Source organism: Catharus ustulatus, chromosome 27, assembly GCF_009819885.2.
Source record: "Catharus ustulatus isolate bCatUst1 chromosome 27, bCatUst1.pri.v2, whole genome shotgun sequence".
NCBI classification, from domain to species: Eukaryota; Metazoa; Chordata; class Aves; order Passeriformes; family Turdidae; genus Catharus; species Catharus ustulatus.
In genome coordinates, this window is record NC_046247.1 from 5,118,448 (window position 1) to 5,146,437 (window position 27,990).

General features: G+C 52.3%; 1 protein-coding gene across 5 annotated transcripts; it reads left to right on the top strand.

Annotated features, from left to right (window-relative positions):
- The first annotated feature begins 29 nt into the window (after nucleotides 1-29).
- On the top strand, nucleotides 30-27,987 carry OGDH (oxoglutarate dehydrogenase). Of its 5 annotated transcripts, none has more exons than XM_033081119.1 (24): nucleotides 30-116; nucleotides 3,164-3,412; nucleotides 7,901-8,089; nucleotides 9,988-10,078; nucleotides 14,525-14,569; nucleotides 16,949-17,064; nucleotides 18,180-18,334; nucleotides 18,758-18,904; nucleotides 19,373-19,463; nucleotides 20,356-20,535; nucleotides 21,579-21,707; nucleotides 22,230-22,409; nucleotides 22,579-22,731; nucleotides 23,399-23,501; nucleotides 23,717-23,845; nucleotides 24,761-24,911; nucleotides 25,007-25,134; nucleotides 25,223-25,401; nucleotides 25,528-25,599; nucleotides 26,071-26,193; nucleotides 26,782-26,854; nucleotides 27,275-27,438; nucleotides 27,534-27,688; nucleotides 27,772-27,987. In XM_033081119.1, the coding sequence occupies exons 2-24, from the start codon at nucleotides 3,191-3,193 to the stop codon at nucleotides 27,890-27,892; spliced, it is 3,096 nt and encodes a 1,031-aa protein (XP_032937010.1). In that variant the 5' UTR covers nucleotides 30-116; nucleotides 3,164-3,190; the 3' UTR covers nucleotides 27,893-27,987. The 5 variants fall into 5 exon arrangements, with proteins under 5 accessions (XP_032937010.1, XP_032937008.1, XP_032937012.1 ...); XM_033081117.1 differs by lacking the exon at nucleotides 9,988-10,078 and adding an exon at nucleotides 10,196-10,298; XM_033081118.1 differs by lacking the exon at nucleotides 9,988-10,078 and adding an exon at nucleotides 10,196-10,298 and having other exon boundaries at nucleotides 37-141.
- Nucleotides 27,988-27,990: the final 3 nt, after the last annotated feature.

Genomic DNA, 27,990 nt, shown 5'->3' on the forward strand with positions numbered 1-27,990 from the left:
CAAAAGGGGTGTGGTGACGCGACGTGGTGACGCAGGGGAGGGGCGGGTCCGAGCGGGACCGGTGATCGGGGCCGCTGTCAGAGCCGGGGCCACGAGCGGGGCATACGGACAGCCCGGTGGGTTCCGCGGCGGAGCCGGACGGTAGGGCCGGACCCAGCCGTGCGAGAGGGTCGGGGGCGGGGGCCGGCGCCGGAGCGGTGCAGGGGTCGCACCGGGGGCCGCGCTGGGCTGGGGGCCCGCGGTCGCGCCCCGGTGTCCTTGGCGCCGCCCGGGCACCTGGGAGGAGGGGAGCGAGGGGGGCGGGACTGCGGCGAGATGGGCAGCCCTGCGGCCAATCGGAAGGCTCGGCTGCTCGCTGCTGTCCTATAGGCAGCGAGGGGCGCCGAGCCCGGGCGGTGGCGGCAGGCGGTGATTGGGGGGCGAGCAGCCCAGAGCCCCCCCGAGGGGCCGCTCCGTTCCGCCTCTCGGTCGCGGAATGCCGCCCGAGCCCGCGGCGCCTCGCGGAGATGTCTGCTGGGCTCTGCTGGGCCGGCGGTGTAGTGGCCACAGAGGGACTGCGCAGGCCCCCGCCTGCCCTGAGGCCTTCCCCTGCCGCGGGCCCAGGATGCCCAGTGCTGGATCAGCTGTGACTCTGGCCCCGCCGCTCTCTGGAGGGTGGAATTTGTGCTGTTTTTAACCTAGAAAGTATTGCTAGGTCCCAAGTCGTTACCGTCTAGGCTGACGTCCCCTTCCCGTCTGCGGGTGGGTCACATTTAGTACTTTAATCTGCTTATTGGCACGCTCTGGGCCGTCATCTGTTGTGGGCATTCCTGAGGTTTGACCTTTTGGTGAGGTTTGGGCTGTGACTGGCTGCCCCTCTGTACTTTCCTCAGCCGTCACTTCCAGTGTGACCTTTGCATTCCTGTGTGACCCTGATATCCCTTATCTCAGACTTGGTTTCCTACGTCCTTGCTTCTGGTTCTCTATTTTGATCGAACTTGCAGTCATCCCAGCTCCAAGCTTGCCTTGTTTCTGTCCAGGCTTCTAGCTAACCCTTCCTGTAAGAGATCCTCAAAGCTCAAAGAGCAGCTAGTTCTGCTCATGCTGGGTCAAACTGTGGCATTAACCTCACTGTTTTCCAGAGAGGTCACTGGATGCTGCTGAGTGACAGCACCGAAACTGGACATGAAACTGGAGATGCTGCTGCTGCTTCTGTCCAAAAGCTTTTTCCCCTGCCATATGCATGTCTGTGCTCTGGCACCAGACTCAGTTGGCTCTCTGAAATATCATGGACTCATGGAATGCTTTGAGTGGGAAGATCATCCATTTCCACTTCCCTGCCATGGTCAGGGACACCTTACACTAGCCCAGGTTGCTCCAAACCCCATCCACCCTGGCCTTGGACACTTCCAGGGATCCAGGGGCATCCGCAGCTTCTCTGGGTATCCTCACTGGGTACCAGGGGCCTCACCACTCTCACAGGGAAGAATTTCCTCCCAATATCCCATCTAACCCTACCCTGTGGCAGTGGGAAGCCAATCCCCCATGTCCTATCATTCCAGGCCCTTGTGTAAAGTCCCTTCTCAGCTCTCTTGGAGCCCCTTTAGGGACTGTGAGGGTCTCAAAGGTGTCCCTGGAGCCTTCTTTTCTCTAGGCTGAACATCCCTGACTTTCTCAGCCTTTCAGAAAAATAACAGTGCGCGATTTGCTGTGTAGATGTGATGAGGGTGAACCAGGAGATCCCCCAGTGCTGCAGCACTTGTGGTGCTGCACCTGCTGGCCTTTCTTGCCAGGTGTGATTGTGGGCAGGGTGGAAACAACAAGTGGTTCTCTTTTTCCTATGAGTAAATCTGAACCAAATCTGAACCAAAACCTTATGGTTTACAATCGGAAATGTAGCCCCCGTCATGCCAGGCAGCCAAAACTACAGAATCACAGAATATGCTCAGTTGGAAGGGACCCACAAGGATCATCAAGTCCAATTCCTGGCCCTGCACAGGACCATCTCCAAGAGTCACACCTTGTGCCTTAGAGCTAAACACTCCTTGAACTCTCAGGCTTTGTGCTTTGACCGCTTCCCTGGGGAGTCTGCTGCAGCGCCCAAACACCCTCTGGGTAAAGACCCTTTTTCTAATATCTAACCTAAGCCTCCCTGATGCAACTCTTGGGTCCTGTTACTGGTCACTACAGGGAAGAGATCAGTGTTTGAACTAGATTCAGGAAGACAGACCAGGAAGGCTAGCTAGGAAAAAGCTGGCCATGAAGGTGTGTTGTTTTTTCTAGTCCCTTGTGAAATTTCATTTTAATCTGGTGAACATATGATAACTGCTTTGACATTGGGTTCTGCTTGTTAAACTGGTCTGGGATATGGAAACCAGCCAGCTGGGTCACCTCTAGCCTTAGGTCCTGCGTGTTCTGGAAGGAGCTAGGTGGAAAGGGCAGTTCCAAGAAGAGTTGCTCCGAGTGCCTGCACTGCCCTCAGGATAATTTCCAGTGCTTTCCTTGGGCTGTGGTGCTTGGTTGAATGTGTGTAAAACCCCGTGGCTGACCCTATGGCAAACCACCATGCTAACCCCAGGCCTTCCAGTACATGCCCTACTGAAAGCTGCAAGGTGGCACCTCTTAAAAGTCCCACACCACCTCCGGGTTACTTTTCTGGGTTCTCTGAGCAGGGGAGAGCCCCTTTCTTGGGTCTGGACTTTTGAGGAGAAGCAATCTTTCCTGGAACCCACTTCTCAAGTGTTTTGCACTACTATACCCCTACTTTGCAAGGGATTTTTTGCTGTAGATGGTTTCTTCTCAGTTTTATCCTGGTGCACATCACAACAAACCAAGAAGAAAACCTTGGTTGAGCAGACTGGTCAGAGAAATGGAAGCCCAGACCTAGCTGGGAGGGAGAGTGATGGAAGAAGCTGAAATCAAGAGATGTGGGTGGCTTTGGTGTGCAGTGGCTCATTCGAGGCTGGTGTCGGGTACCCACCAAGCAAATTTGCTTCGCATTGTTATGACAGGGGAGATGATGATGCCATGCTGCCAGGGATGGGAGAGGCAGACTGGCCATGCCAAGTGTACTAAGTGAAAACTGCATTTCCAGGCCATCAAAGACCTCGCTGTGGGACAGGGTGGATGGATTAATCCAAATTAAAAACTGATCCTAACCCACTTCTCTGTTCTCCCTCAACAGGAATTGGTGTGAGGCAACAGGACAAAAATGCTTAATTTAAGGACTTGTGCAGCAAAACTGAGGCCACTGACGGCCTCACAGACTGTAAAGACAATTTTCCAACACAGACCGGCAGCACCAAGGACGTTCCAACAGTTCAGGTGCTACAGTGCACCAGTGGCTGCCGAACCATTTCTGAGTGGGACTAGTTCAAACTATGTGGAAGAAATGTATTATGCTTGGCTGGAAAATCCCAAAAGTGTACATAAGGTAAGGATCAACCTTGCCAGGACGTCACCTTCACTTCTCTATGTGTCTGAACAGTGGGTGCAGGTAAGTGCCACCTCTTGAGGAGCAGTGAATTCATCTGGATGTTTGTGGATGGTCCTTCTGCCTCACTTTGTCTAAAAGAAACAGCAGCGATTCCCTGAGCAAGAGCCAAAAGGAGCTTTTTCTGTTCAAGCGGGACCGCCATGGGCTTGGGACACGGGCAGCATCCTGGATCACAAGCGGATACAAGGAATGGCTCCTGAGAATTCACCTATAGCAAGCTCCCAATGCTGTTTTTTTTCCATCTCTGGTGGCTCATCAAGAGGGTTGATGGGAAAAAGGAGGCAAGGAGGGTATTCTCCACTTCGTGACTGCTTTTCTTCTTGTCTCAGGCATGGGTGGTGTTCTGTATTGGGCAGATGTAGCTAAGCTTGTCTTTGAGCTTGTGTGTGTAAAGCCAGACTGCTGATCTACAGATGGGATGGGGAACAGCGTCTGGTGGCCAGAGGAATTCCCACCAGCTGCTTCTGAACTTAAAACTGGGAAAACAATTCAGCTGTTGGCAATATGTGCAGAGGTCTGTCCTGATCTGGATCCCTGAAGCTCTTCCAGCAAGGCTGAGCCCAGCAGGTGAGGGCTCAACTGGGAGGAGGCGTTCTGAAACCTCACAACATTTTTCCCCATCCCAAACATTTCACAAGGAAAATGTTCCTCCGGTGACTAAGTCTCAGCATTACCCAGGGGATTTTTAGGACAGTTTTGAACATGTCCTGATATGGAGCAGGGATTTTCTTTATTTATGAGCCATGTGCAGACCAGGATAGAATGAGTGAATGAGCAATTAGGGGTATAAGGAATCCTGTGCCTCAGCACTCATGACAGTTTGATGTGTTTTCAATGACACTGATCCCACCCATCCAAAATGAAGGTGCTAAAAAGTTCTTAACGTAGGATTTTCATAAAAATATTGACTTCATGCTTGGATAATAATAACAGTAGAATAATCAAAATTAGAGCAGAGTGGGAGAAAGAGGAGGTGAGGGTATGGGGGATAGGTGCCAGTGGGCTGCCACAGTGTTGCTTGCTCCTGTGACTGCATCCTTTGGAAGTGGGGGCACCATCCTCCTGCCCTCCATTTGACCAGCTTGGGTGCTTAGCACAGCCCACACTGTCTCCCCATACCCTAAGCAACATCATAGGTGCTTCAGGGAAGGTGGCCAAACACCTGTGGCTGCAGGTGGGTGGTACTTGCATACATCTGGGGTAGGTTCAGGCTCCCTAAGCAGCAGCCCTGGAGTTTGGGTTGAGCTGGGGGACAGGACAGGGACACAGCTCTCCCCATGGATCTGTACATGAAACAGCCCTTAAAACAGACTCCTTAACTTACCAGTGTTTGGGATTTTAAATTGAAAGGGGTTTGATGACACTGTCACACCTGAGGAAGCTGAAGGTCCTTGTCTAGGTTGATAAAGGACACAGCAATGTGCCTGGTGTGAACCCATTGGTTGTTGCTTGACTGCGTGCTCTCAGCAAAGATTACCTGCCTTAAATTTGGTTCAGGCTACTCCTCCTCCTGCAGCCACAAGTTCTGATGATCATCGTCTTCTCCCTGCTGGAGCAGGAGGTGTCGGCAGATCTGCAGACCGTGCCAAGCAGGGTTGATGCTTTTGGAGCCCGTGGCAGGGGAAGGAACAGGAAGCAGCCTGAGCTGGAGGTGGAAGCTGTGTGTCCCTTATGCATGTCATAACCTGAAGCACCCTTGGTGTGGCAGTGGATGGGAAATGTCACCCCTCTTCCCTTGCTGTGCGTGCCTGACCTCCAAGCTGGGAAACTTGGACATGACAGTATGAGCCCACACCCTTCTTCAGAAGCTGAATCTGGTAGAAGGTGCTGGTTTGGTTTGGTGAGCTGGTTTGGGGCTGTTCCCAGTAGAGGAGTCTGCCCTGAGCTCCACTCAGAATTGAGCTCAGGATCCCTCTAACATCCTGAACTATGCTGGCGTGTGGCAGGCAGAGCTGGTTCATCAGTCTCACTTTGCCAGTGTGTGGAAAGCCAGTCCAGGCTAATGCTTTGTGTTGCAGCTGTGGGACTGTCTGAAAATGCCCTGAATCTGAGTTCTCTCAAAATGTGTATCTGTGTATCTTCTATCCTGTATGTGTCTATGCAGGGTATAAAAGCAAGCAGAATGCTCACAGAACTGCCATGGTCACAGAGAAGTCAGAGGGGAATAACCCCATGAGTTTATTACTGGTGTTACCTTTGGCAAGTGCTGGATTAAGACAAAGTTCTTTTTCCTATGATAAAGCAGGATAACTCTGATGGGACTATTCAGCCTCTCCCATGGGAGATATGAGCTCCAGAGGCACCTCTGTGCTTCCCAGAAACCCATGGGATAACCCTTGGATTCTCCTGAATTCAAAACAACATCAGCAGGTTGAAAGTTGATGTTTTTATAGCACTTATCAGGGCTCTAGCCTGCCCTGTGCCACCTGGGCATCATTCTGTGGAGCAATAAAGCACTCAGTGAATGTATTCAAGCTGATCCAGCTGGTGCCACACCTTGTTTGCAGAGTTTAAAGTGAACTTTCTCTTCCAAAACAGAAGCTAGTTGCAACTCCAAGAGGTATGAATGGCAGAAGGGAGGAGTTATAAAGGCAGCACTCCTGGCTCTGTCCCTGTCCCCACCCCCCTCACAGGTGGACAGATGCTCCTTTTCTCTTGCCTGTCTTTATTTGCCAGTACGTGAAACAACCTTAAACCATGGAGCAAAGTAGCCAGCAGGTTCCTTTCCATGCCAAGGGGACAGAGCTCATCCCTGGGTGCTTGTCCCTCCATTTGCAGGAGCTGATAGCTTTGGGGGCACCCAGGAGCTCTATGAGCCTGTGGAAGGGAAGAGCAGGGATGGAGCAAAAAGCAACTCTCCCTCTTTTCCCACTGGAATTTCCTTTCGCCAGTCAGAACAGGGTTGGGTGTTTTCTGTCTTCCCTTTCTTTTCCCCTGGGGGGAGTGATTGTTTATCAGTTAGTGTCAAAAATGTTCCAGATCTTATTTATGTTCCTTTAGTGTGACCCATTTCTAAATTTATTCACCTTGTGCAGTGATGTGATGGGACAATGGGGTGTTGGAGTAAATTGGGACTGGAAATACATTCCTGGGGCATGTGATGGGTGCTGCAACTGGAGGAGCTCCAAGGGGAGCAGCTGAGCTGGGGCAACTCCAAGTAAAGGGCAGATTTTCAGTCCTCTCCACCCTGTTTCCAGGGGACAAAAACTGTTTTCTGCCCCAAACAACCCCTGCTTTGAGGGCACTTTTCTACTTGATTTAAACACTCTGGGGATGGCTGGGATTCACTCATCTCCAATCACCAAGGCTGTATTTGGTGCTCTCCAAGGTGCAGGATGCAAGCTCCCAGTTGGTGGAGAGACCCTTGGGCTGAAGCCAGTGTGCAAATCCCATGGGATTTACTTGCTGTAGCTAGATCCCTGAGTCTGTGCTGGCACACAGCTGCTGTCCCCCTGTGCCCTCCTCCTTTGCCATCATTTGGTGGCACATGAGATGAGGCCCAAGTGTGATGGGAGGATGTGCATTGGACTTTGGCCAGGCTGTCTCCTTCACCAGATCTGTTGGTGCTTCTTCTGGTTAACTTGGGTTTGGCCTGGGACACTTCCAGGCTTTTCAGACAGTGCTGGAAAAGTATGACAGTACACCAAGTCTGTCCAGGGCTTTTTTCCAGTATTTTGATTTGTTTTCTTAACACCTACAAATCTGCAGAGGGAACAGGAGCAGAGGTGGCAGCTGCCTTGTTCTGAGCATGGGAGAGCTGGTATGGGAGTACCTCCCTAGTGCTGTCATTGGTGTCACCAAAAGGTTGGGGGAAAATTGAAGAAGAGATTGAAAATGAAAACTATTGCTGGTTGAGGGCTGAACAACACAACTTATGCTGGGATTTAAGTCTCCGGCCTTTCAGACCATGGAAAGAGAAAGAGGTGTATTTTCTTACAGGGCAGACATATTTTTCAGATAATATTGGGGTATTTAGAGAGCAGTGGCCTCCCCTGGGGAGAAGGAAATAAGCTGGAAATCCAGGCTGGGGCTAATTGCTCAGGGCAGCAGTTCCAAGAGCAGAGCCGAGGGATGGGGGGTATCACTGTATTCTGTCCTGGTGCCCCTGCTAAGGGAGGGCTGGCTCTGGCATTGGCCTCCTGCCAAAAGAAACAATCCAGATGGATGGGAGGTGGGATAGTGATGTAGTTGGAATAGTGGGAGAGCTTTAGTTCTCTTTCTTTCAAGGCAGGTGGGTGCCTTCAGCAGTGGCTGCATGGAGCAGAGGTACGGGGAAGGAGGCACCTCTGTCCCTTGCTTTGGCAGTAGAGACCTGTGGATGATACAATTCCTCCAAAGCCATCTTCCCCTTTTGTAACCTTGACTGAGGAGGTGTTGGACTGCAAGTGAAGACCCTGGTGATGTCTCTTCTTTCCTTTTTCCTAGTCATGGGACATCTTTTTTCGCAACGCCAATGCTGGAGCTGCTCCAGGCACTGCTTACCAAAGCCCCCCTCCACTGACTACCAGCCTCTCCACCCTGTCCCAAGCCCAGTCCCTGGTTCAGGCACAACCTAATGTGGATAAACTGGTGGAGGACCATCTTGCAGTGCAATCTCTCATCAGGGCATATCAGGTAAGGGGACTTTGTGCTGAGGAGGGTCATGTCCTTTGCTGAGGGGCTTGCAGCAGCTGAGGTGGGCTGGCGTTAGTGCAAATGATGCACGTGTTTGCATGAAGAGCATGCAGGATAGGAGCTGGGCTGCCTGTTAGGAATAGGAGCAGCTGATCTGTTGGGGCAGAGGCTTAGCTGATGCTTTGCTGGACAATAGGAAGATTAAAGCTATTGTCATCCAAACAGGGTGGCAGGGAGTGGGAGGTCTTCTGCACACTGGGTAGTTTGCTGCTGTCTGGAATGCTGCTCCTGTGCTGTGGGCTCGTGCCACGCTTAGCAGTGGCATGGAGCACCCATCCAGCTTCCCCCTGATGCTGACAGAGCTTCCAAGGTCCTAAAATAAAAGGTCAGGAAACATTTCCATGTGATTTGCAACCTGGAAGTGGCCCATGGAACTCATGGGCTGCAGCTCAGACCAATGCTGCCAAGTCAGCCTTCTGGGAGAAACTAGTCTGGAGCAGGAAAGAAACATCCTCTGGCTGAGGGAAGGCTAGCAAGTATTTTAACTCTGGAGAACATTTAAATGTGTTTCTACATCTCTGTTATCCTTTTATTTTTTGTTATGCTCTGGTTTATTTATGGGGGCTGTAATTATGGCTGTGGTGAGAAGTTAATGAACCCACATGCTGTGCAGTTGTGACCATGGGCTTCTCACCTGTACCTGTGATGAAGCACTTATTGTGCTGTGCAGTTGTGTTCCTGCTGAAGTACAGGAAAAATCCAATGTAAAAGGCTATGGGTTACAGCAGGAACTGTAGCACTGGGCAAGTCCAAAGGTCTGCCCAGCTCTCTGGTTCCAAGTGTCCCTGCTGTGCCTGCCACTGCAATTGCAGTAATGTCAGCATCAAGACCTGTTTGTGAGGACCTGCATGGCTGATTCCATGAGAGATGACCACCCTGCCAGCTCTCAGGCAGTCCCTGCCAGTGGAACAGGTGGGCAGATGCTGAGTTTGGACATGGAGTGACTGATGGAGTTGGAAGCAGAAGCTTGAAGTCAGAGATTTGAAAACAAAATCTGTAACCTCTTCAGTGCGACCATGTCTTCTTCAGGCTCTGAATGGCATCCCAGCAGGAGGATGATGGCTCTTTGATGTATTTTCCTAAACTGTCCATAGTGAGAAATCTACCTCCCTCCCTGCCCTGGTGCCACAGTAGGGCTCTAGCTGCAGCCAGGTGTCCAGGTGGGGAGGTTCAGGACAGTATATGGAGGTATGAAAGAGTAGGAAGGTGAAGGAGGGCCCTGCATGTGATTGGTAACGTACTTAAAACACCAGACATCAGAACAGTCTGGATTGGAAGAGTCCTTAAAGCCTGTCTTGTTCTACCCTGCTGCCCCCCTGCCACAGGCAGGGACATCGACTACAACCTTCCAAGTTGCTCCACAAGCCCCATCCAACCTGGCCCTGAACACTGCCAGGGATGGGGCAACCACAGCTTCTCTGGGCAAATTGCCTCTTTGTGTGCCTGTGATTCTTAGGAGGAGATCATCAGTGTGAAGTTACTGCATCTGTAGAAAGGAGCTGCTCAAGTTGGACATGACGCTGATGCTGGGAAAGCATCAGGAGACCCGTAGACTCTGTCTCTGCTGTGAAGGAGTTTGCCATCCCCCTGTACACCTGCCAAACCTGGTGTCAGGTGGAACAGAGCAGTCCTGGTAGCTGCTGGCACTCTCCTATGTGCTGTAGGTGACAATAAACCAAATCTCTCCAGGCTTCAGCTGCAGCTAGAATTGGAGTAGTTCTGCAGAAAATGTAAAGAGGGAAATTGAATGAAATTTTCTAACTTGTTGGGTTTTTTTTGGTTTTTTTTAAGGAATGTCTCCTCAATTAACTTGTTTTAATCTGTGTTATTGCTTCCAGGTCAGGGGTCACCACATTGCAAAGCTTGATCCTCTCGGCATTAGTTGTGTAAATTTTGATGATGCGCCAGTAACTGTTTCTCCAAACGTCGGTGAGAATTACTCTGCAAATTAATTCTAATGTAATTTAACTTTTTACCCCTCCCCTCTTTTGTTTTTCTCTCCCTTTTGGTTCCTGTTCTCCTTTCCATTCCTGGTGCATTTCATAGATTCGAGGGCATCATGTAGCACAACTCGATCCACTGGGCATCTTGGATGCAGATCTGGACTCCTCCCTTCCAGCCGATATTATCACATCCACAGACAAACTGGGTGAGGGCTTTGAGAGCAGTTGGTGCTGCATTGCTTGAGCTCCCCTCTCTTTCACAGCTTCATAGGTAGATTGCTTCACAGGCCGGGGGTCTGAAGTTTCCTTAGTAATGATCACTCTAAAATTGTAGTTGCTGGCAGCAGCAGCAGTGCAGTCCTGCCACCCTCTGGCTGTCACTCCAGTACTCAGCTCATGTTTCTTCAACCATTGCTAATCAGTATTATCACTGATCTTGCTCACCCAGAAGCAAAAACCCAGAGGGCTGGAAGCAATTGTATCTTCTGGAAATGCAAAGCAGAGGGGTTTTGTGTTGGTGAGAGCTGGAGGTCTGTTCTCTCAGCTCCTCTTGCTGCCCTTGGGGACCCTCAGAGCTGGGGGTGAATGTACTGGGTTCATCTTTGCAGGGCTGAGGCTGCCCTCCTGAACTTCCAGCTTGCCCCAGCATCTGTAAATCCTTTAATTGCCCTTTTTCCAAGACTGAGCTATGAGTCCCTACTGGTGATCATAACAAGGAAGCTTTGGGATGCATTCTGTCCAAGTAGAGAGGTGGAAATCCCAATGCATTTGCGTGAGAGCTGCATGAGTGTTGTACAGAAGAGTGTGTGGTACCCAGGACTTGAAATCCTGATCTGAAAGTGCTTCAATCTCCATGTGCTTTAGAGCTGATTTCTGTACCTTGCTACCATTCTCCTAGCCAGGATGAGATTGCTGAACTCTGTCACCTCACTGGTGCTTCCTAGGGTGGTTCCCTGGCACTCCGAGTGCTCCAGAGGCATGCTCATGCTCCTAACGTAGAGTAGAGCAGCAGTGATGATTACTAACCTTGCCAATCAAAACAGCTGATCAGAATGCACGGTGCATGTAAACCACCTTGTTTCCTTATTCGTCTGCCAGCACAGGGACACCAGTCCTGGACCTGCTGGACCTTCGGATAGGATTACATGTACCAGGAGCAGTAGGGAAGGGAGTAGGTTTTGGTTGGACCAGTCGCTGGATGATGAGGAAGCTGCTTCATCCCACAGTCTGGACTCTGAAATGCTTCTCTGGAGGACCAACCCTTGGCTGAACCTCAGGAGCCATCCAGCTCCAGCTTGAGTGTGTTCTGTGTCTGAGATATTTTGATGGCAAGGGGCAGAGAGATGATGGCTGTGAACCCATCTCTGAGGAGACACACACGCTCATAGTCAGCACTGTGAGGAGAGTAGGAAGGCTTTTTTAGGTGAACTTAAAGCCACTCACCAAGGCTTGGTAGTGGAGAGGATGAGGAAAGGCTTTTCCAACTCAAGGTATTTGGCCTCTGCTGTGGGCACTACAGTTCTGAAGCAGAGCAGGAAAGGAGAGCCTTGAAGCCTTATGCCTGGTGGATGTGTATCCCTTTTGAGAGTAGAGCAGAGTCTGGATGAAACCTAGAGCAAGTCAGCTGTGAGTGGTGGCAGTGACAGCTGTTCCTCAGCAGGAAAGGGAGCTGGGTGTGGGGAGCAGAGTTACTGTGCTGCTCAGGAAGTCACAGACTCACAGAGTGGTCTGGGTTGGAAGGGAGCTTAAGAAGTCAGCTAGTCTAAACCCGCTGCCACAGGCAGGGCACCTTCCACTAGACCAGGTTGCTCCAAGCCCTGTCCAACCCATCCTTGAACATTTCCAGGGATGGGGCACACACAGCTGCTCTGGGCAGCCTGTGCTAGGGCCTCACCACCCTCACAGGGAAGAATTTCTTCCTTATGTCCAATGACTGACATGCCTTTTGTCAGTGTGCAACCCTTGTCCCTGGTCCTGGCTCTGCAGACCCTGGGAAAAAGTCTTTTGCTCCTTTCTCATAAGTTCCTTTATAGACTGAAAGATCTCAACAGGATCTCCTGGAACTTCCTCTCCTCCAGGCTTGACACCCCCAGCTTTCCCAGCCTATCTCCATAGCAGAAGCGCTTCAGACCTTCAAGAATCCCCTTGGCCTCCTCCGGGCTTGCTCCAGCAGGTCCACATCTGTTTTGACCTGGGGACCCCAGTGCTGGAGGCAGTTCTGGTGGGGTCTCAGCTGATTGAAGCAGAGGGATAGAATGCCCCCCTCAGCCTGCTGGTCACACTTCTGATGCAGCCCAGGACATGTATGGATTTCTGAGTTGTCAGTGCATTTGGCTGGCTCATGTCCAGCTTTTTATCAACCAGGACCTCAAAGTTTTTCTCTACAGAGCTGCTTTCCATCCATCCATGCACTGGGGATTGCCCCAACCCTTGCATTTGGCGTTTTTGAACTTTATGAAGTTCACATAGTCCCTCTCTTCCAGCCTGTTCAAGTCCCTCTGGATGGCATCCTGTCACTCCAACATGTCACTGCAACACTGGCTGAGGATGCCCATCATTCCACTGTCCATATCATTGATGGAGGAATTAAACTCTACTGATCCCAGCAGAGACCCTGGAGAGACATTGCTCTTTACTACTCTCCACTTGTGCATTAAATCACAGGGAAATAATGGGAACAAGATATAATGGTGGCAGCTGCCAGCTCATGCTGGGGTTGTGTCTCATGGTAGAACCCCAGTCTCAGGTGGCTAGATCTTAGCAAAAGACTTTTTAAAAATCTTCCAAGAGTAGATTTTCCCCTGGTATTCTTATCTTGAAAAACCTCATCTAGTCAATGCTAACTGTAAGTGGGTGAACTTAGTTTGCAAACAGTGTTCAGGAAGCGAGGAAGGAGCTGCGGTGGTGCAGAACACAGAACTCTGTCTGGGCCTAAGCTTGGGTGTTGCCTGCTTGTGGCAGAAAAAGCCAATTTCTAAGCAGATCCTACTCTTTTTTTTTATATGTAACTTGACAGGGCGGTTAGTAACAGGAGCGCGTTTGAAACTTGGAAACAATGTTGTTTCCTCTTTCTGAACAATGAGGTCCTTTAAAGGTCAGCTTTTGTGGTGTGATCACAGTTGCCAGCAGTTTAAGTGGCAGTGCTGTGATTCAAAGGAGTTGGATGGTTAATCTCGGAAATTGATCCTTGTTCTCAATTGCCTTTTGTTTAGCAACTGGTTTGGTTCTGGTTTGGAAGCTCTCTTTGGCAATCTTTTGGGGAAATGTCAGAGGGATAAAACCTGCCTAGGGCTACTCAGTTTGAAGAGTGGTGAGGCTGGAGCCACCCAATTCCCCTTTCTCTTGTCTCTTCCATTTAAAAAAACCCCAAAGTAATCTCATTTTGGTCTTCCACTGCAGCTGGTCTGGCATGGTAAGTGTATAAAACAAGGGTAGGATGACTACAAGAACTCAGTATGACCCTGAAAATAGAAAGAAAGAAATAGTACTTTAGCACCCTGAAATCTCTGCAGTGTGTGGAAGGCTGTGTGTGTCTAAGTGTCTGTCTGTCTGTCTTTCTCTCCGTGGAAGGCAGCTGCCTCTGCCTCATGCCAAGGGGAATTGATGGAAATCCTCCTCCAGCTCAGGAAAAGCCAGGCGAGCCCTGCAGGGAGCTGGGCTTGAAGTGCTCCCACCTTCCTTTTCCCCACTTTGGGGAAGTGTCTGATTATCCCTGCTGACCCAAAGAACAAGTGTTTTCAAGGCCTTTTTTGTAACCCAGGTGAGATTGAGGCACTTGGATCACCTAACCTAGGCAGGCAGGCAGCTCTGGTGCTGTGTGTTGCCCACTGCTCCAGTGTGCTGGCACTCTGCCTGCACCCGGTGTGCTCCAGAAGAGAGCACTTCTCTGTCTTACTCATGAACTGCCTGCTTGTTAACACCATAGACCTCCCCCTCTGTGCAAAGGCAGCATCCTCACCTCTGTGGGCTGACCTTGAAATCCTCCCAGCAGCACAAACCCTCTGAAGCAGGTGTTGGTGGGAGGCAGCTCCCAGCTCTGCAGAGGGTCCCAGTCTCTGTGATGCAGCTTGACAGGATGCATTCAGTTGTGGCAAATGAAGATGCCAGGCCACCCTCTCTCCTATCAAGGTTCGAGAAGAGATCTCAAACCGTGCAGCTCAACTGCTCCCCAGTGTCTGATGCCCCCCTTCCCCTCCTGCTCCTCCCTCCTCTCATCAGACTTCCCACTAAGATTTCTCTTCTGCCTAGTGTGTAGTCATCCTCCATCCCTGCCCTTTTGCCTCTGATGGATTTTGACTATTTAAAATACTGTAATTTTTTTTACTTGTGCTTTCCATGACTAGTTTTCACAGTTCCAGGTTTTTTTTACTAACTTTGACTGCATCTCTCTATCTTCTCCCTTTCTGCACCCCCTCCCTGCCCCCACCCCCAGACCTCGCAGTGTTCAAGGAGCGGCTGAGAGTGTTAACAGTAGGAGGTATGCAAATAATGAGCCCTTAACCCTCTCCAGTGCAGGACTCTCTTTGAATAGGTTATTCTGGGCATGAACTGAACCGGTAAAGTGGGTCCCTCCCATTTCCCACCACTCCTGAGTTTTGCAACATGTTTTATTTTTAATTTATACTCAAAGTCTTGATGTAGGTGTGTGATTAGTGACATTTTGCCTTGTATAAATCCTCAGTTTGAGCCTTGCTGGCCTTTTCTATACTGTGTTTACATGCCTGGCTTGCTAGAGTACATGTTTTGTTGTGAATATTAATTCTACAAGGCCTCAATCTCCCTCACTGGTTCAAGGCTCCTAAAAATCCAAGCTGTTGTCTCCTGGTTTTGTCGCAGGGAAAATCTGGCAGCTTGCCCCTTGTCTTCCTCCATCTGATGGTGTTGCTGCCTATAAATACCAAGTGTTGTCATGGTTGGCAGGCTGCAGCAAAGAAGAAGCAAAGATTATTACATGTCCTAAAATTCCTTGTAAAATCTGATATTCCCCAAAGTGGGCCACAGTGTCTCCAAAGCATCACAGCAGAACAAGCCAAAACCCTATGCTGCAGGTCTGCAAGCTTCAGCAAGTTACTGAGGATTCCCTGAAACCCTTCAACAGGCAGTTTGTCTGGGATGGTCCCTGCTGCCTCTCTCTGGGATTTCTGTTTGAATGGGAAACAAAGAGAAGCCCCAGAGACATGGGGCCAAACTCTCAACTCCTGTCTGGTTCAGTGTTCCTAGGCATAGCTCCAGAGCAGAGCTGCTGGGGCCTGGCTTCATTCCCTCTCCTGGGGGAATGTGGTGTGAGCAGCACAGGGGATGAACAGCAGTAGCAGCCAGGAATGTGTCCACTGCAGACTGACTGGAGTGTTGCCAGTTTCTGGACTCACCCCTCAAGGCTGCACAGGGGTGAGCCATGACCAACCCTGTCATAATGGAATCACAGACTGGCTTAGGCTGGAAGGGGTCTTTCATACTGCCCAGCCCACTAGACTAGATTGCTCCAAGCCTGGTGTTGAACATTTCCAGGGATCAGGCTGTCTACAGCTCACTGTCCATTCCTGACCAGATAGCAAGGCATAGACTTCTAAGATGAAATTCAAGAAAGGGGCCAGCTCAGGAGGGGTCAGTTTTCCCCTCCCATTCCCCTGGGGAAGGTGGGTTACACCGCTCTGCTGTGTTTAGATGGTATTCCCAATCCCCTCTCTAAAAGAACCCCCAGCTAGGGTCATGGGCTGGTTTGAAGGAACCTGGGAGGAGCTTCTTTATGTCTGTTCTGCAGCTCCTGCCCTGGGGTTAGGAGACACCTTGGGACCAGGGCTTGTTGGGAGGGTGGGAGGGATAAACAGGAGCCTGAAAGAGGTGCCAAGGCTATAGACTCCTTCATCCAAGCTCCTGCTTCAGAAGGGTCATGGGACTCTCCAATTCCTGGATCTGCTTCTGCCTTTCTGCAACGGTTTAGCAAAGTCAGCACTGTCCCTCCTCCTCTGTGCCTCAGTTTTCCCAAAGACAACCATGAGCTTCAGTGGGTAGTGAGGCACCTCTGATGGCTTTGGGGTACAGTGGGACTTGCCTGCAGCCCTAAATCCCAGCCTCCAGCTCTTGAGGCCTGCTTGACCCCTCTCCAGGCCCAGCTCAACTCCCCACAGCCCCCACACCATGAGTAGGAGCTGTCTCCAAATCATCAGCTACCAGCGCCAAAGGGAGGAGGTTTTCTGAGCAGAGCTAGGCAAAAGCTGTAATTAAAAAGTTGCTGATTGGGGTGAAAGGGTACCTGGGCAGCCAAACCCCTGAGTGGCTGCTGGCTGCCCTGCTCCCGGGCTGAGCTATTCAGGAGAGTCCGTCAGAGCCCTGTTGCCTTTTCTCTTTCTTGCTTCTCTGTCTCTCCCTCCCTCCCTGGGGTTTTGTCTGCTTGGTTGTGTCTGTTTTAACTGTTTCCTTCTCTGCATTGACTGTCCATTTTTAATTCCCACCATGTGCCTACACCTCTGATGTGCTTGGTGACTCCTCAATTCCTGTTTCTTTTCTCTCCCCTCTGTTATCATTTGTTGTGTATTTTTTGTGTACTTGGGGCTCCAAACTCCCTGACTCACCCTGGATTTTAATTGCCCGTTTCCATGCATATACATTGCTTTGTGGTTCATTTCCTGCGGTGCTTTCCATAATAACTCATTGTTCTGTGCTTAATGTCTTTTTGTTTAATTATGGCTTGATTTTTATCCACATAAACCTCCTTCATGCTTTTTTTTTTTTTAATGCTGCTTTTTTTGTCCCTTCCCCACCTCTCCCAAATGTACCTGGTCCCCATGTGATGGTATCCCCGTCCCTCTTCCTTCCTTCTTTCTCTTGCTTGTCCCACCCATGACAAATCCTGCAGGCTTTTATGGTCTGGATGAATCTGACCTCGACAAAGTTTTCCACTTGCCCACAACCACATTCATCGGTGGAAATGAATCGGCTCTTCCACTCCGGGAAATCATCCGTCGGCTGGAGGTGAGGAGGGCAGGGCTCTGTACCAGACCTGTGTACAACCAGGGGCAGGGAGAGAAAACTTGTCTTTGAAAGTCCTGGATCAACTTGCACGTTATAAGATTTTTGGTTTGGGAACTGCTTCTCAGCACTCTCCCCACTCACAAGAGCCACCTCGAGTAACCTGCTCAGCTCTGATTGCTTCCATCTTTCTGCTGCATTGCAGCAATTCATTTGGTTTGCCCAAGGTGGAGCAAACCCCAGCCAGCTAGATACTGCATTTTTTGAAACCTCTCCAGCTATGCTTTCCAATTTGAAGCAGCAGCTGGTGCTGGCAGAGCACAGGAGTGGGGTGGAGGCCAGTGATCCCTTCTCCAAGCACTGCAGCAGTGTTGATGTCCTGCATGAGCATCCATCAGAGGGTCTTGCTGCAGGCTTGAGACCCCTGGGGCTGGAGGCAGCTCATGCAGGCAGTTTCCCTTTTCTGCCAAATTTAATCCCCTCCTGTGCTTGGACTGATCTCAAGCAGCTCTCAGGCATGCTGCAAGCTGCTCAGATGGTCTCTGCTGAGACTTGTTGACCTTGGAAGAAGCAAAACTGTGACAACATTTTACTTCAGCTGCAGAATGGGCTCTTCATTGTGGGAGGAGCTTCTTCAGATTCTCCCCTGCTCTGTGATGTGAGATTTTGGACTGCTCACAGGTGATGCCACCAAGAGGGAATATCTCCTCTGAGGTGGATGTAAAGGACTTGAGGGGCTGATTGTGGGCCCGTCAGGGAAGGGGAATTAAACAGCTTGATGCTGGGTCATGTGCACAGTCCGAGCTGCCCTGCAGCATCCTGGAACATGCCTTGCCACATCCATTTTCCTGGGAATACAACTCAGACAAGGATCCTGAAGCAGGGCTGTTGCAGGGCTGGCACCCGTGTTCCCCCCAGGATCTCCCTCCAGCTGCTAGGCATGAAGGTTGATGTCTCTGCTGGCATAGAAGGGCTCTTTGGCTGAAAGGGTAAAGGGGGAAATTAGGAGCCCCTGGCCCTGTAATCCAGTGGGGTGCTGCAAGTGCCAGTCCTTTGGGAGTTTGAGGTGCTGAAGCCGTGGCTGGTGTCTAATGGCTCCTCATTTCCCGTTGGAGCAGATGGCATACTGCCAGCACATTGGCGTGGAGTTCATGTTCATCAATGACCTGGAGCAGTGCCAGTGGATCCGGCAGAAGTTTGAGACCCCAGGCATCATGCAGTTCACCAATGAAGAGAAGCGCACGCTGCTGGCCAGGCTGGTCCGCTCTACCAGGTACCCTGGGGGGGCTTCACCTTCTCCATATCTTCCCCTGGAGGTTTTCTCCTGGCCAGAGTGATACAGTCACCAGCTGAGTCACATCTTGACATCATCTGTCACCATCAGCTTAATGAGCAGGTTGACACCAGTGAACTGCCAGTCTGGCAGGCTCGGGTGCTGGCAAAAAACCTGAAAATGTGCATAATGCTGAAAGAAAAGGTCTAAAAATAAGGATTAAGTGCAGTATGGTGTTGGAGTGGGGGAAAATAGCCAGCTGAGCTCTGTGGGAAGACACTGAAGTGACTGTTGTGTGCTGTATGGTACCAGCTTGAGCATCAGTGAGTGCTGTGGTTCCCTTGATGCGGTCCCTGTCCCTTCTCTGGTTTCTGCCCTCAGCTACAGCTCTGGTATTGATCCCTCCCCCACTTTGCCTTCTAGGTTTGAAGAGTTCCTCCATCGGAAATGGTCTTCAGAGAAGCGTTTTGGTCTGGAGGGATGTGAAGTGCTGATCCCAGCCTTAAAGACCATTATTGATAAGTCAAGTGAGAAGGGAGTGGATTATGTGATCATGGGGATGCCCCACAGGTAATCTTGCCTCAAGCCATGATGCTGCTTGGTGTGGGTAGAAGGCGGGAGGATGCTACTGGGGTTTGGTACTGGAGGGCCACTACCAAATTGATTTCTGCCATCACTTAACTGATCTTGGTTGGTGATGAACCTCAGCTGGAGAGCTCAGGCCTTGAAGACCCTCTGCTCATCAGGGTGTTTCCAGCTTCTTTGTAAATTCATCAGGAGAGGGGTGGTGGCTTGAGGTCAGAGATGGAATCATACTGGAATCCCAGCACCTGCCCACTCTGGGGCATCTCAGCAAGTATGTAGGGGATGTGGTGTTGGCCAAACCATCCCTGTGCTGAGGGATCTTCAAACTCCTCATGGGGAGTCCCCATCTCTGGGTGACCCCACAGCCCTCGCAGAAGGTGTGGGCTGTGCCAGTGGGGGTTGTAGGTCACCATCAGCACTCAATTGGTGTCAACAGTGGCCTTGCTTTTGCAGGGGACGTCTAAATGTTCTCGCCAACGTGATCAGGAAAGAGCTGGAGCAGATCTTCTGCCAGTTCGACTCCAAGCTGGAGGCTGCTGATGAGGTGAGCTTCTTCCCTGCCTGCAGCAGACTGCTGCTGCCTGTCCCTGAGCAGTTGCCCCAAGGGCTGTGGCTGGATTGGGCCACTGCTTCTGGTGTCACTCAGTGGCACTGGTGTTGCAAGAATTTCCACTTTGCAAGCACACCTGGGTGATGGGAGCCTTTGTAGAGGTCAGTGCTGGTCTGTCTTTGCCTGTCGTGGGGTGACATGTGCTGGTGTCTCCAGCACAAGCTTGGCTGTTGGCAGCTCTCCAGGGCATGAAGGAGGCTTGGAGTGGATGCTGAGAGGAGGGGAAGGTGGACAGGAGCAGAAGTTAATTTGTGCCCCTGATCCCCATCTGGCATTCTAAAGCAACTCTAAAAGCAGCTCTGTCACTGCAATAAATTCATGCTCCAAAGCTTCAGCATCATAAGCTGGGATGATTTGGCTTTGGGGAAGCTGGGCTGGGCTCACTTGATCCTGCCATGAGCTTCAGTGGGATTTCAAGGTGAGAAAGCAGCAGCCTGGGGCTTCGAAGTGCCCTGACAGGGTACCTGGCCCCATATTGGGAATGGTGCCATGGATGGCCATGCTACTGCAGTGTGTGTAGACCTCAGGCAAGTGTTACCTGTTATTCAGGGTCTTTGCCCAGCCCACCACACTTGCTTCATCCCCCACTCCTTCAGCTGTATTTAGATGGGCTGGGTGGATGTCTGAAGTTGGTGATGGTTTGTCACCTGGAACTGGCTTTCCTGGGTGCCAGTTCAGCTCCTGCAGTGAGTGCCTGCTGTGTTGTAGCAGTACCTCCAATAAATGCCCCCCTCTTCCAGCCTTGGGATCAGTGTTCCTCTGTCTCCTTCCATGCCCCAGAAGTCACTCATGCTTCTGGGGATGACTCTCTTCTCCTCTCCACCAGGGCTCTGGTGACGTGAAGTACCACTTGGGAATGTACCACCGGCGGATTAACCGCGTCACTGACAGGAACATCACCCTTTCCTTGGTGGCAAATCCTTCTCATTTGGAAGCAGCTGATCCTGTTGTTCAAGGCAAGACTAAGGCAGAGCAGTTTTACTGTGGGGACACAGAGGGGAAGAAGGTGAGTGCTGCTCGTATGTGTGTAGTGAAGTGGCCTAGGCTGAATGGATTTTGGTGGAGACAGGCTGGTGGGAAAGTGAAGTAACTTGTCTGTTTTCTGCTTGATGTGCACCTTCCCCTGCTGTCACCCTGACTTTGCTCCCCCATCCTTTCCTTCTGTTTTTGGAGATAACTTTGGGAGGAGCTTGCCCACCCTAGGCTCCCATTGCTGCTTTCTTCATCTCTAAACTGACTAAGCTGGACTGTGGGCACAGCAAATGAACAACCCCTGACTAGAAGACAGGGACATGAGGGGAACCCCAAGGCAATCCAAGTGCCACACCTTGAGGGGCTTGGCAGCAGGATCTCAGTGTGGCTAGAGATAACCATTCCTGGGACTGGGAAAGCTGGAGCTGGCAACAGGAGGCAGTTCTCTGCACCCCAGTGGGAAGGGGCTGTGGGGAGCTGTTTGCTGTGTGATTCTCTGCAGACCTCTCTCCAACCCCAAGAAGTGGAAGAGTGAGATCCAAAGTACTCCCCTCCCTTCTACACCCCAAGGGCTGGATATAAATAGACAGATCCCTGTCCTCACCTGGCAGGAGGTGTCCTCAGCCAGCCCCTGGGATGGTGACAAAATAATGTCAGTGGCTCTGAAGCTCCTGGGCCCACTCCTGCCCATGGGGCTTCTGGGCTGAAAGTGTGAGGGAACAGGGCTTTCTTCTCTTCTTGCCCCAGTGAGGAAAAGGCTTTGCTTTAGGATGTATGTATTTGGGAATGGAACTTGCTGCCCAGCTGGGGCATACTGGCTGTTGTTTTGCTCTCTGCTCAGGGTGCCCCAAGTGTGCTGCCCTTGCTGTGAGGTGGGGCTGGTGGCCACAGTCTCTAGTAGGTCAACCATGGCTGACTCCACTCCCATCCCCTGGGAAAGCATTGGATGTGTTCATGAGCTGCTCCACGCCCTTTCTGGGATGCTGAAAGCTCGTGGGGAGGAGAGCTGGGCCCTTTCCTGGTGGTGCCCTGCTCACTGTCCCTGATGACCATCATGGCTTCCTTCCCCTCTCCCAGGTGATGTCCATCCTCCTGCATGGAGATGCTGCATTTGCAGGGCAGGGCATTGTGTACGAGACATTTCACCTGAGTGACCTTCCCTCCTACACCACCCATGGCACTGTCCATGTTGTGGTCAACAACCAGGTGAGGAGCAAATACCCTGTGCCTGTGGGTCCTTGGCAGAGCTGTCTCTGCAGGCTCTGGGGAATGGAGTAGCTGGAATCAGCAGCAGCTGTAACCTGGGGTCAGCAGGGAGTACTTCTCACCCAGCTGCTCAACAGCAGCAGCTTTTGAGCCCAGTCTGGTGTAGAGGTGATACGACCTCCTGCTTAGTGTGTGAGGTCTGACAGGGCTGATCCCGTCTGCTGCCACAGAAACCAGAGGTGTTTTACTGGGAGCAGCCTGTCCCCACAGCTGCAGCAGGTACCAGGGTGTGCCACTGTGTCCAGACACAGGAGACAGGCAGGTTGTGCATGCACAGCCCAGCTGCAGCAGCTGAGGTGCCCTTGGAGCTGCGTGGAAAGTTTCTTGGGACAGCCAAGTGCAGCTGCCTCACGGCAAGCCAGCTGTAACATCAGTGTCCAAAGAAAGAGCTGCATAGCAAAGCTGTGTCCCAAATCCAATTGGTAACACTGTGCACATCCTGTTTCCCCTCACTTGCTACAGATTGGCTTCACAACAGACCCCCGGATGGCCCGCTCCTCCCCGTACCCGACTGACGTAGCACGTGTGGTCAACGCGCCCATCTTCCACGTCAATGCGGATGACCCTGAGGCTGTTGTGTATGTGTGCAATGTGGCAGCAGAATGGCGAAGCACCTTCCACAAGGACGTGGTGGTGGATTTGGTAAGGAATGTGGCAGAAGTCTCTGAAGCTGAGACTCTGCCAATGATGTGCTTGGGTCCCTCCTGGGCTGTTTGGGACCCTTGCTCACATGACCCAGGTAGCTCCCAAGTGCTTTTGGAGTGGTAGGTCACAGGCAGCTGCATTCAAAGGCTCTTTCCTTTCCTGGCAGGTTTGTTACAGGCGCAATGGGCACAATGAGATGGATGAACCTATGTTCACGCAACCCTTGATGTACAAACAGATCCGGAAACAGAAGCCAGTGTTGCAGAAATACGCAGAGCTGCTGATTTCCCAGGGGGTGGTAAATCAGCCAGAGTATGAGGTACCATCTGTGGGGCCTGAAAGGAAAAATGCTGGTGGCATCTCCAGGGAAAACTACTTATGTGTTTCAGACCTGGATGTGAACCGTATGAAGGGCCCACATGGGCCTACAGGAATCATGTGCTTGTGTTTGTAACCTAAAGGTAGCAGACCTGTGCTGGGGTTGGGCACACACTGCAGACCTGGCAGCAGTGGAGTTCAGAGCCAAGGCTCATCCTTGAACTGTGCCTGCTCTGAAAAGTGCAGGAACATCTAGTTCAAGGATCACCCTGTCATCCATGGAACAGGCCATGCAGTTCTGGGCCACTGTAGCACAGGCAGCTCCCAGTGCTCAGGATTGCTGTGGCCACGGGTGTCTGGGGCAGGTCCTGTCCTGGTTCTGCTGCTTGGGCAGCTCGCAACACAGAGGCTTCGCCAGCCCTGTTTGCCCTGGCACCACTTTTCAGCATCAGTAGGGTTGAACACAAGATGTCAGCTCTGAGCGTAGCAGAGCTTGGGGGTACAGAGGTCCCAGCTGTGGCTGTGCTCTCTTGAGGCTGAACTGCATAGCTTTGGGACTTCCCTGCTATGGGGGCCATCTTTGCCCTCCAGCACCCTTGCAAACACTGAGGTCTTCAGGCTCAACACCCTTGTTTGGAGATCCCTGTTAATGTTGTTGTGCCTTTCAGGAGGAAATAGCCAAATACGATAAGATTTGTGAGGAGGCCCATGCCAGATCCAAGGATGAGAAGATCTTGCACATCAAGCACTGGCTGGACTCACCTTGGCCAGGTAAGGCACTAGCAGTGATCTGGAGTCTGTAGCAAAGCCCCCGGCCTCTCTAGAGCCATGGCAGGGATTTTCTAGTAGACCATCCCATAGAGGAGGTTAGTGGTGTTCTTCCTGCTCCCAGTGTCCCCAGCTTTGCTTGAGGGTGTCTGTGACCTGAGGTCTTCCCACAAGTCTGGCACATCTCCTGCAGCAGGGAGTTTCTCCTTCTCCGACAGGTTTCTTCACTTTGGATGGGCAGCCCCGGAGCATGACCTGCCCTTCCACTGGCCTCAATGAAGAGGACCTGACGCACATTGGTCAAGTGGCCAGCTCAGTGCCAGTGGAAGATTTCACTATCCATGGAGGTAGGAGCTTGTGAAAGTCGTGCCAGGCTGGAGGTTTGTTCTGGAGACATGTGAGATAGGGCTGGGATGTGGCCTGGAAGGAAGGGATGTATTTGACTGCTTCAATATGTATGGGCAGCAGGTTAAGGGTGGGGATCCTCCCCCTCTGTGCTGCATTCTTGAGACCATGCCTGGAACCCACGTCCAGCTCTAGGGGCTCCAGAGGAAGCAAAACCTGGACCTGTTAGAGCAGGTCCAGAAGAGGCCTTGAAAATGATACCAGTGCTGGAGCCCCTGTGCAGGAACTCTGAGAGAGCTGAGTCTTTCTAGCCTGGAGGAAAGAAGGCTCCAGGGAGACCTTAGAGACCTTTCCGTGCCTAAAGGAGCTTCCAGAGATATTGAGAGGCACTTTGCACCAGGGCATGGAGTGACAAGACAAGAGAGAATGGTTTCCCACTGCCAGAGGGCAGTATTAGATGGAATATTGGGAAGAAATTCTTCCCTGTGAGGGTGGTGAGGCCCTGGCACGGGTTTCCCAGAGAAGTTGTGCTTGCCCTGGAAGTGTTCAAGGCCAGGTTGGACAGGGCTTGGAGCAGCTTAGCCTACTGGAAGGTGTCCCTTCTGGTGCAAGAAACCCCTATAGGGGGGGTTGGGCTGGATGACCTTTAAGGTTCCTTCTCAACTACGCTCTATGAGAACTTGTTCACAAATGAGCTGTGGGTAAGGGAAGTGGACCAAGGAATAGCTCTTCTTTGGAGCTGATCCTTCCCTGCAGTCCTGATTCCTCATCCATGGTTCTTCCCTCCAGAAGAGGTGAATCCATTCCTCTGCCCATGGCACTTGCAGTCTGTCAGTCCATGGGCTGGTTGTGGAACAAACCTAGTACCACTGGAGCTCTGTCCCATGCTGGCTGTGAACCGACTCCTGTCCTGGCAGGTCTGAGCCGTATTCTGAAAACCCGTGGGGAGATGGTGAAGAACCGGACAGTCGACTGGGCCCTGGCAGAGTACATGGCATTTGGCTCCCTGCTCAAAGAGGGCATCCACATCCGCCTGAGTGGCCAGGACGTTGAGAGGGGGACATTTAGGTAAAGCCCTGGTTTTGGAGGCTTTAAAGGCAATTCCGGCCCTTCTGGAAGGGATCCAAAGGCTGACGATGAAGTTACTCTTCTCCCTTTTCCAGCCATCGCCACCATGTCCTGCATGATCAGAATGTAGACAAGAGGACCTGTATCCCCATGAACCACCTCTGGCCCAACCAGGCTCCATACACTGTCTGCAACAGCTCCCTGTCAGAGTATGGTGTCTTGGGTAAGCGAGTTAGGTCTGTGCTCACTGCCTGGGGTGAGGCCGCTCTGGAAGGGTAACCCAACCCTCTCACTGCTGTTCCATTCCTCAGGATTTGAGCTGGGCTTTGCCATGGCCAGTCCCAATGCCCTGGTGCTTTGGGAAGCTCAGTTTGGGGATTTCCACAACACTGCTCAATGCATCATCGACCAGTTCATCTGTCCTGGGCAGGCCAAGTGGGTCAGGCAGAATGGCATTGTCCTGCTGCTTCCCCACGGCATGGAGGGCATGGTAAGGACTCCCCTGGCTCATCCTGGAGGCAGAACCCAGACGGACCCATAACGTGGCAGTGCCTGACGTTGGGCTCTCATGCTTGCCTCAGCCTGCAATGACTATCCCCCTTCTTGGTCCCCGTAGGGTCCTGAGCACTCCTCTGCCCGCCCAGAGCGATTCCTGCAGATGTGCAACGATGATCCTGATGTCTTCCCCGTGAGTGGTGGCCTCTGTGGTGTGGTGCTCAGTCTGGCTCTCCTGTGCCCTGGATTGGGTGGGGTGGAGTGCAGCAACAGCTGTGTGGGCTTAGCACAGTGGGAGCTGATGGCAGGGGGCATGGGATGCGTGGGTGTCATGCTGCCCAGAGGGTTTGGGGAAAGCTGGTGCCCAGGCTACACCTCCAAGCAACCTGGGGCTGCGGCATAGTCCGAGGCAGAGGTGGCCCTGAATGTGGCATGAGAGGGGGTTGCGGGCCTCCCCCATGACTAGACCAAGATGGAAGACATGGAGCCTCTCCCAGGTCTCTGTGGGTCTCTGGAGAGTGAGGGAAAGGAAGGAAGAGGGAAGGAAGGAAAGGGAGGGAGGGGAGGGAGGGCTGGGTACCACTCCTCTCCCTGTTGCTGGAACTGTGAGGCCAAGAGGTACCTTGTGTTTCCTGAAATCCCCTCACCATGCTGGCCGAGGCAGAAACTGGATGACTTTGACGTGCGTCAGCTCTATGAGTGCAACTGGATTGTCGTGAACTGCTCCACTCCAGCCAACTTCTTCCATGTCCTCCGGCGCCAGATCCTCCTGCCCTTCCGCAAACCGGTCAGTGCCAGCAGCTCCGTGCCCAGCTTGGTGCCCAGGCAGGGCACTGTGTCCCTGCTGGACTGGGATAGGGCTGGGGGCAGCTTCTTCCTGCACCTCAGACATGGGTAGTTGGCCTCTGCCTGACAAAGGGCCTCGTGGTGCTTAGGACTGGCTTGGCACTTGATGAGCAGCTGCTGGCTTGTGTGGGCTGCAGGGGCTTGTGACCTCTTCCCAAACTCCATGGGGAGGTCAGGGCTGTTGGAGCCAGCAGACACTGCTAATTCAGTGCAGTGTCTGCATAATACATAACCTAATTCAGCCACTTCTGGTCAGCTCCAGCCATAGGACAGGCACATCCCTGATAGCCCCCTCTGCCTCTTCCCCAGGGGACATCCTGACTGGGATAGTTGGTGCTGTTGGAAATGGGTGCCCAATCTGGCAGAGCATTGCAGCTGAATGAGAAGCATATCTCTGGCAGCTGCTCCCTTGCTCAGGCAGGATGGACAGGGGAGGGTAGGCAGTGGGTGGCACTTCAGCACTGGCTTGTGGCAGGGATGTTCCTGGCAGGGCTGACCACCTTGCTCTGCCTCTTATCCCCCATTCCAGCTGATAATCTTCACTCCAAAGTCGCTGCTGCGCCACCCCGAAGCCCGCTCCAGCTTCGATGACATGCTGCCAGGTACAAATAGCACAGAGCTGCCTGTGTTCCCGCCTTCGACGCTCCACAGGGTGAAAGGGAGGAGCCTGTGGCCTTGGGTAAAGTCTGCCTGGCAGCAGCCTTCCCATGCTGGAGAGTGGCCGAGTGAGGTCAGGGCCTTCTCCTTGGCACACAGGAGTCCCCCTTCATTAGGGCTGAGCCTGGCACCCTCAGGAGACTTGGCTCAGTGGGGCTTCCTCCATCAGCAGCCACTTGCCACTGGGATTTGGCAGCCCCTAAGTGGCATGTGATGGTTTGTAGTGGAAGTTGTGCCTGTACCTGGGTCAGCTGACTCTGCCTCTCAGGGTCCCGGAAGGGGCTGGCATGGGATGGGGGTGCAGTGGCTGCTGGCACAGTGCTGTGAACTGCTGTGGCTCAGGGTGCCATTCTCTTCCTTGGCAGGCACCCACTTCCTCCGTGTCATCCCTGAGAGTGGCCCTGCCGCCCACAACCCTGAGCAGGTGAAGCGGGTGCTGTTCTGCACCGGCAAGGTGTACTATGACCTGACCCGCGAGCGCAAGGCCCGGCAGATGGAGGCTGATGTGGCCATCACCAGGGTGGAGCAGGTGAGCAGGGTCCTGCCACTCCCATGCCTTCGGGCTGAGAGTTCCCTGACATGCTGCCCCATGTCTCCTGTGACACCACTCTGTGTTCCTCGCAGCTCTCCCCGTTCCCCTTTGACCTCCTCCTGCGGGAAGCAGAGAAATACCCAGCTGCCGAACTGGTGTGGTGCCAGGAGGAGCACAAGAACCAGGGCTACTATGACTATGTCAAACCCCGGCTTCGCACCACCATCAACCGTGCCAAGCCTGTCTGGTAAGGATGCAGGGGATGGCTGTGAGGCTGGGAGGACGTTTGTCAGTACAGACCCTTCTGACAGCCCACCTTCTCCCTGGCAGGTATGCAGGGCGGGAGCCAGCAGCTGCCCCTGCCACCGGCAATAAGAAAACCCACCTGACAGAGCTGCAGCGGCTCCTCGACACGGCCTTCAACCTCGATGCCTTCAAGGACCTGGCCTAAGCACCGGCGCAGCACAGCATGCTCCTCTGTCTGTCTGTCCATCTCTCTGTCCTTCATTTGCCTCCCCCTGTCAACTACAGATCTTGTGAACCCCACAT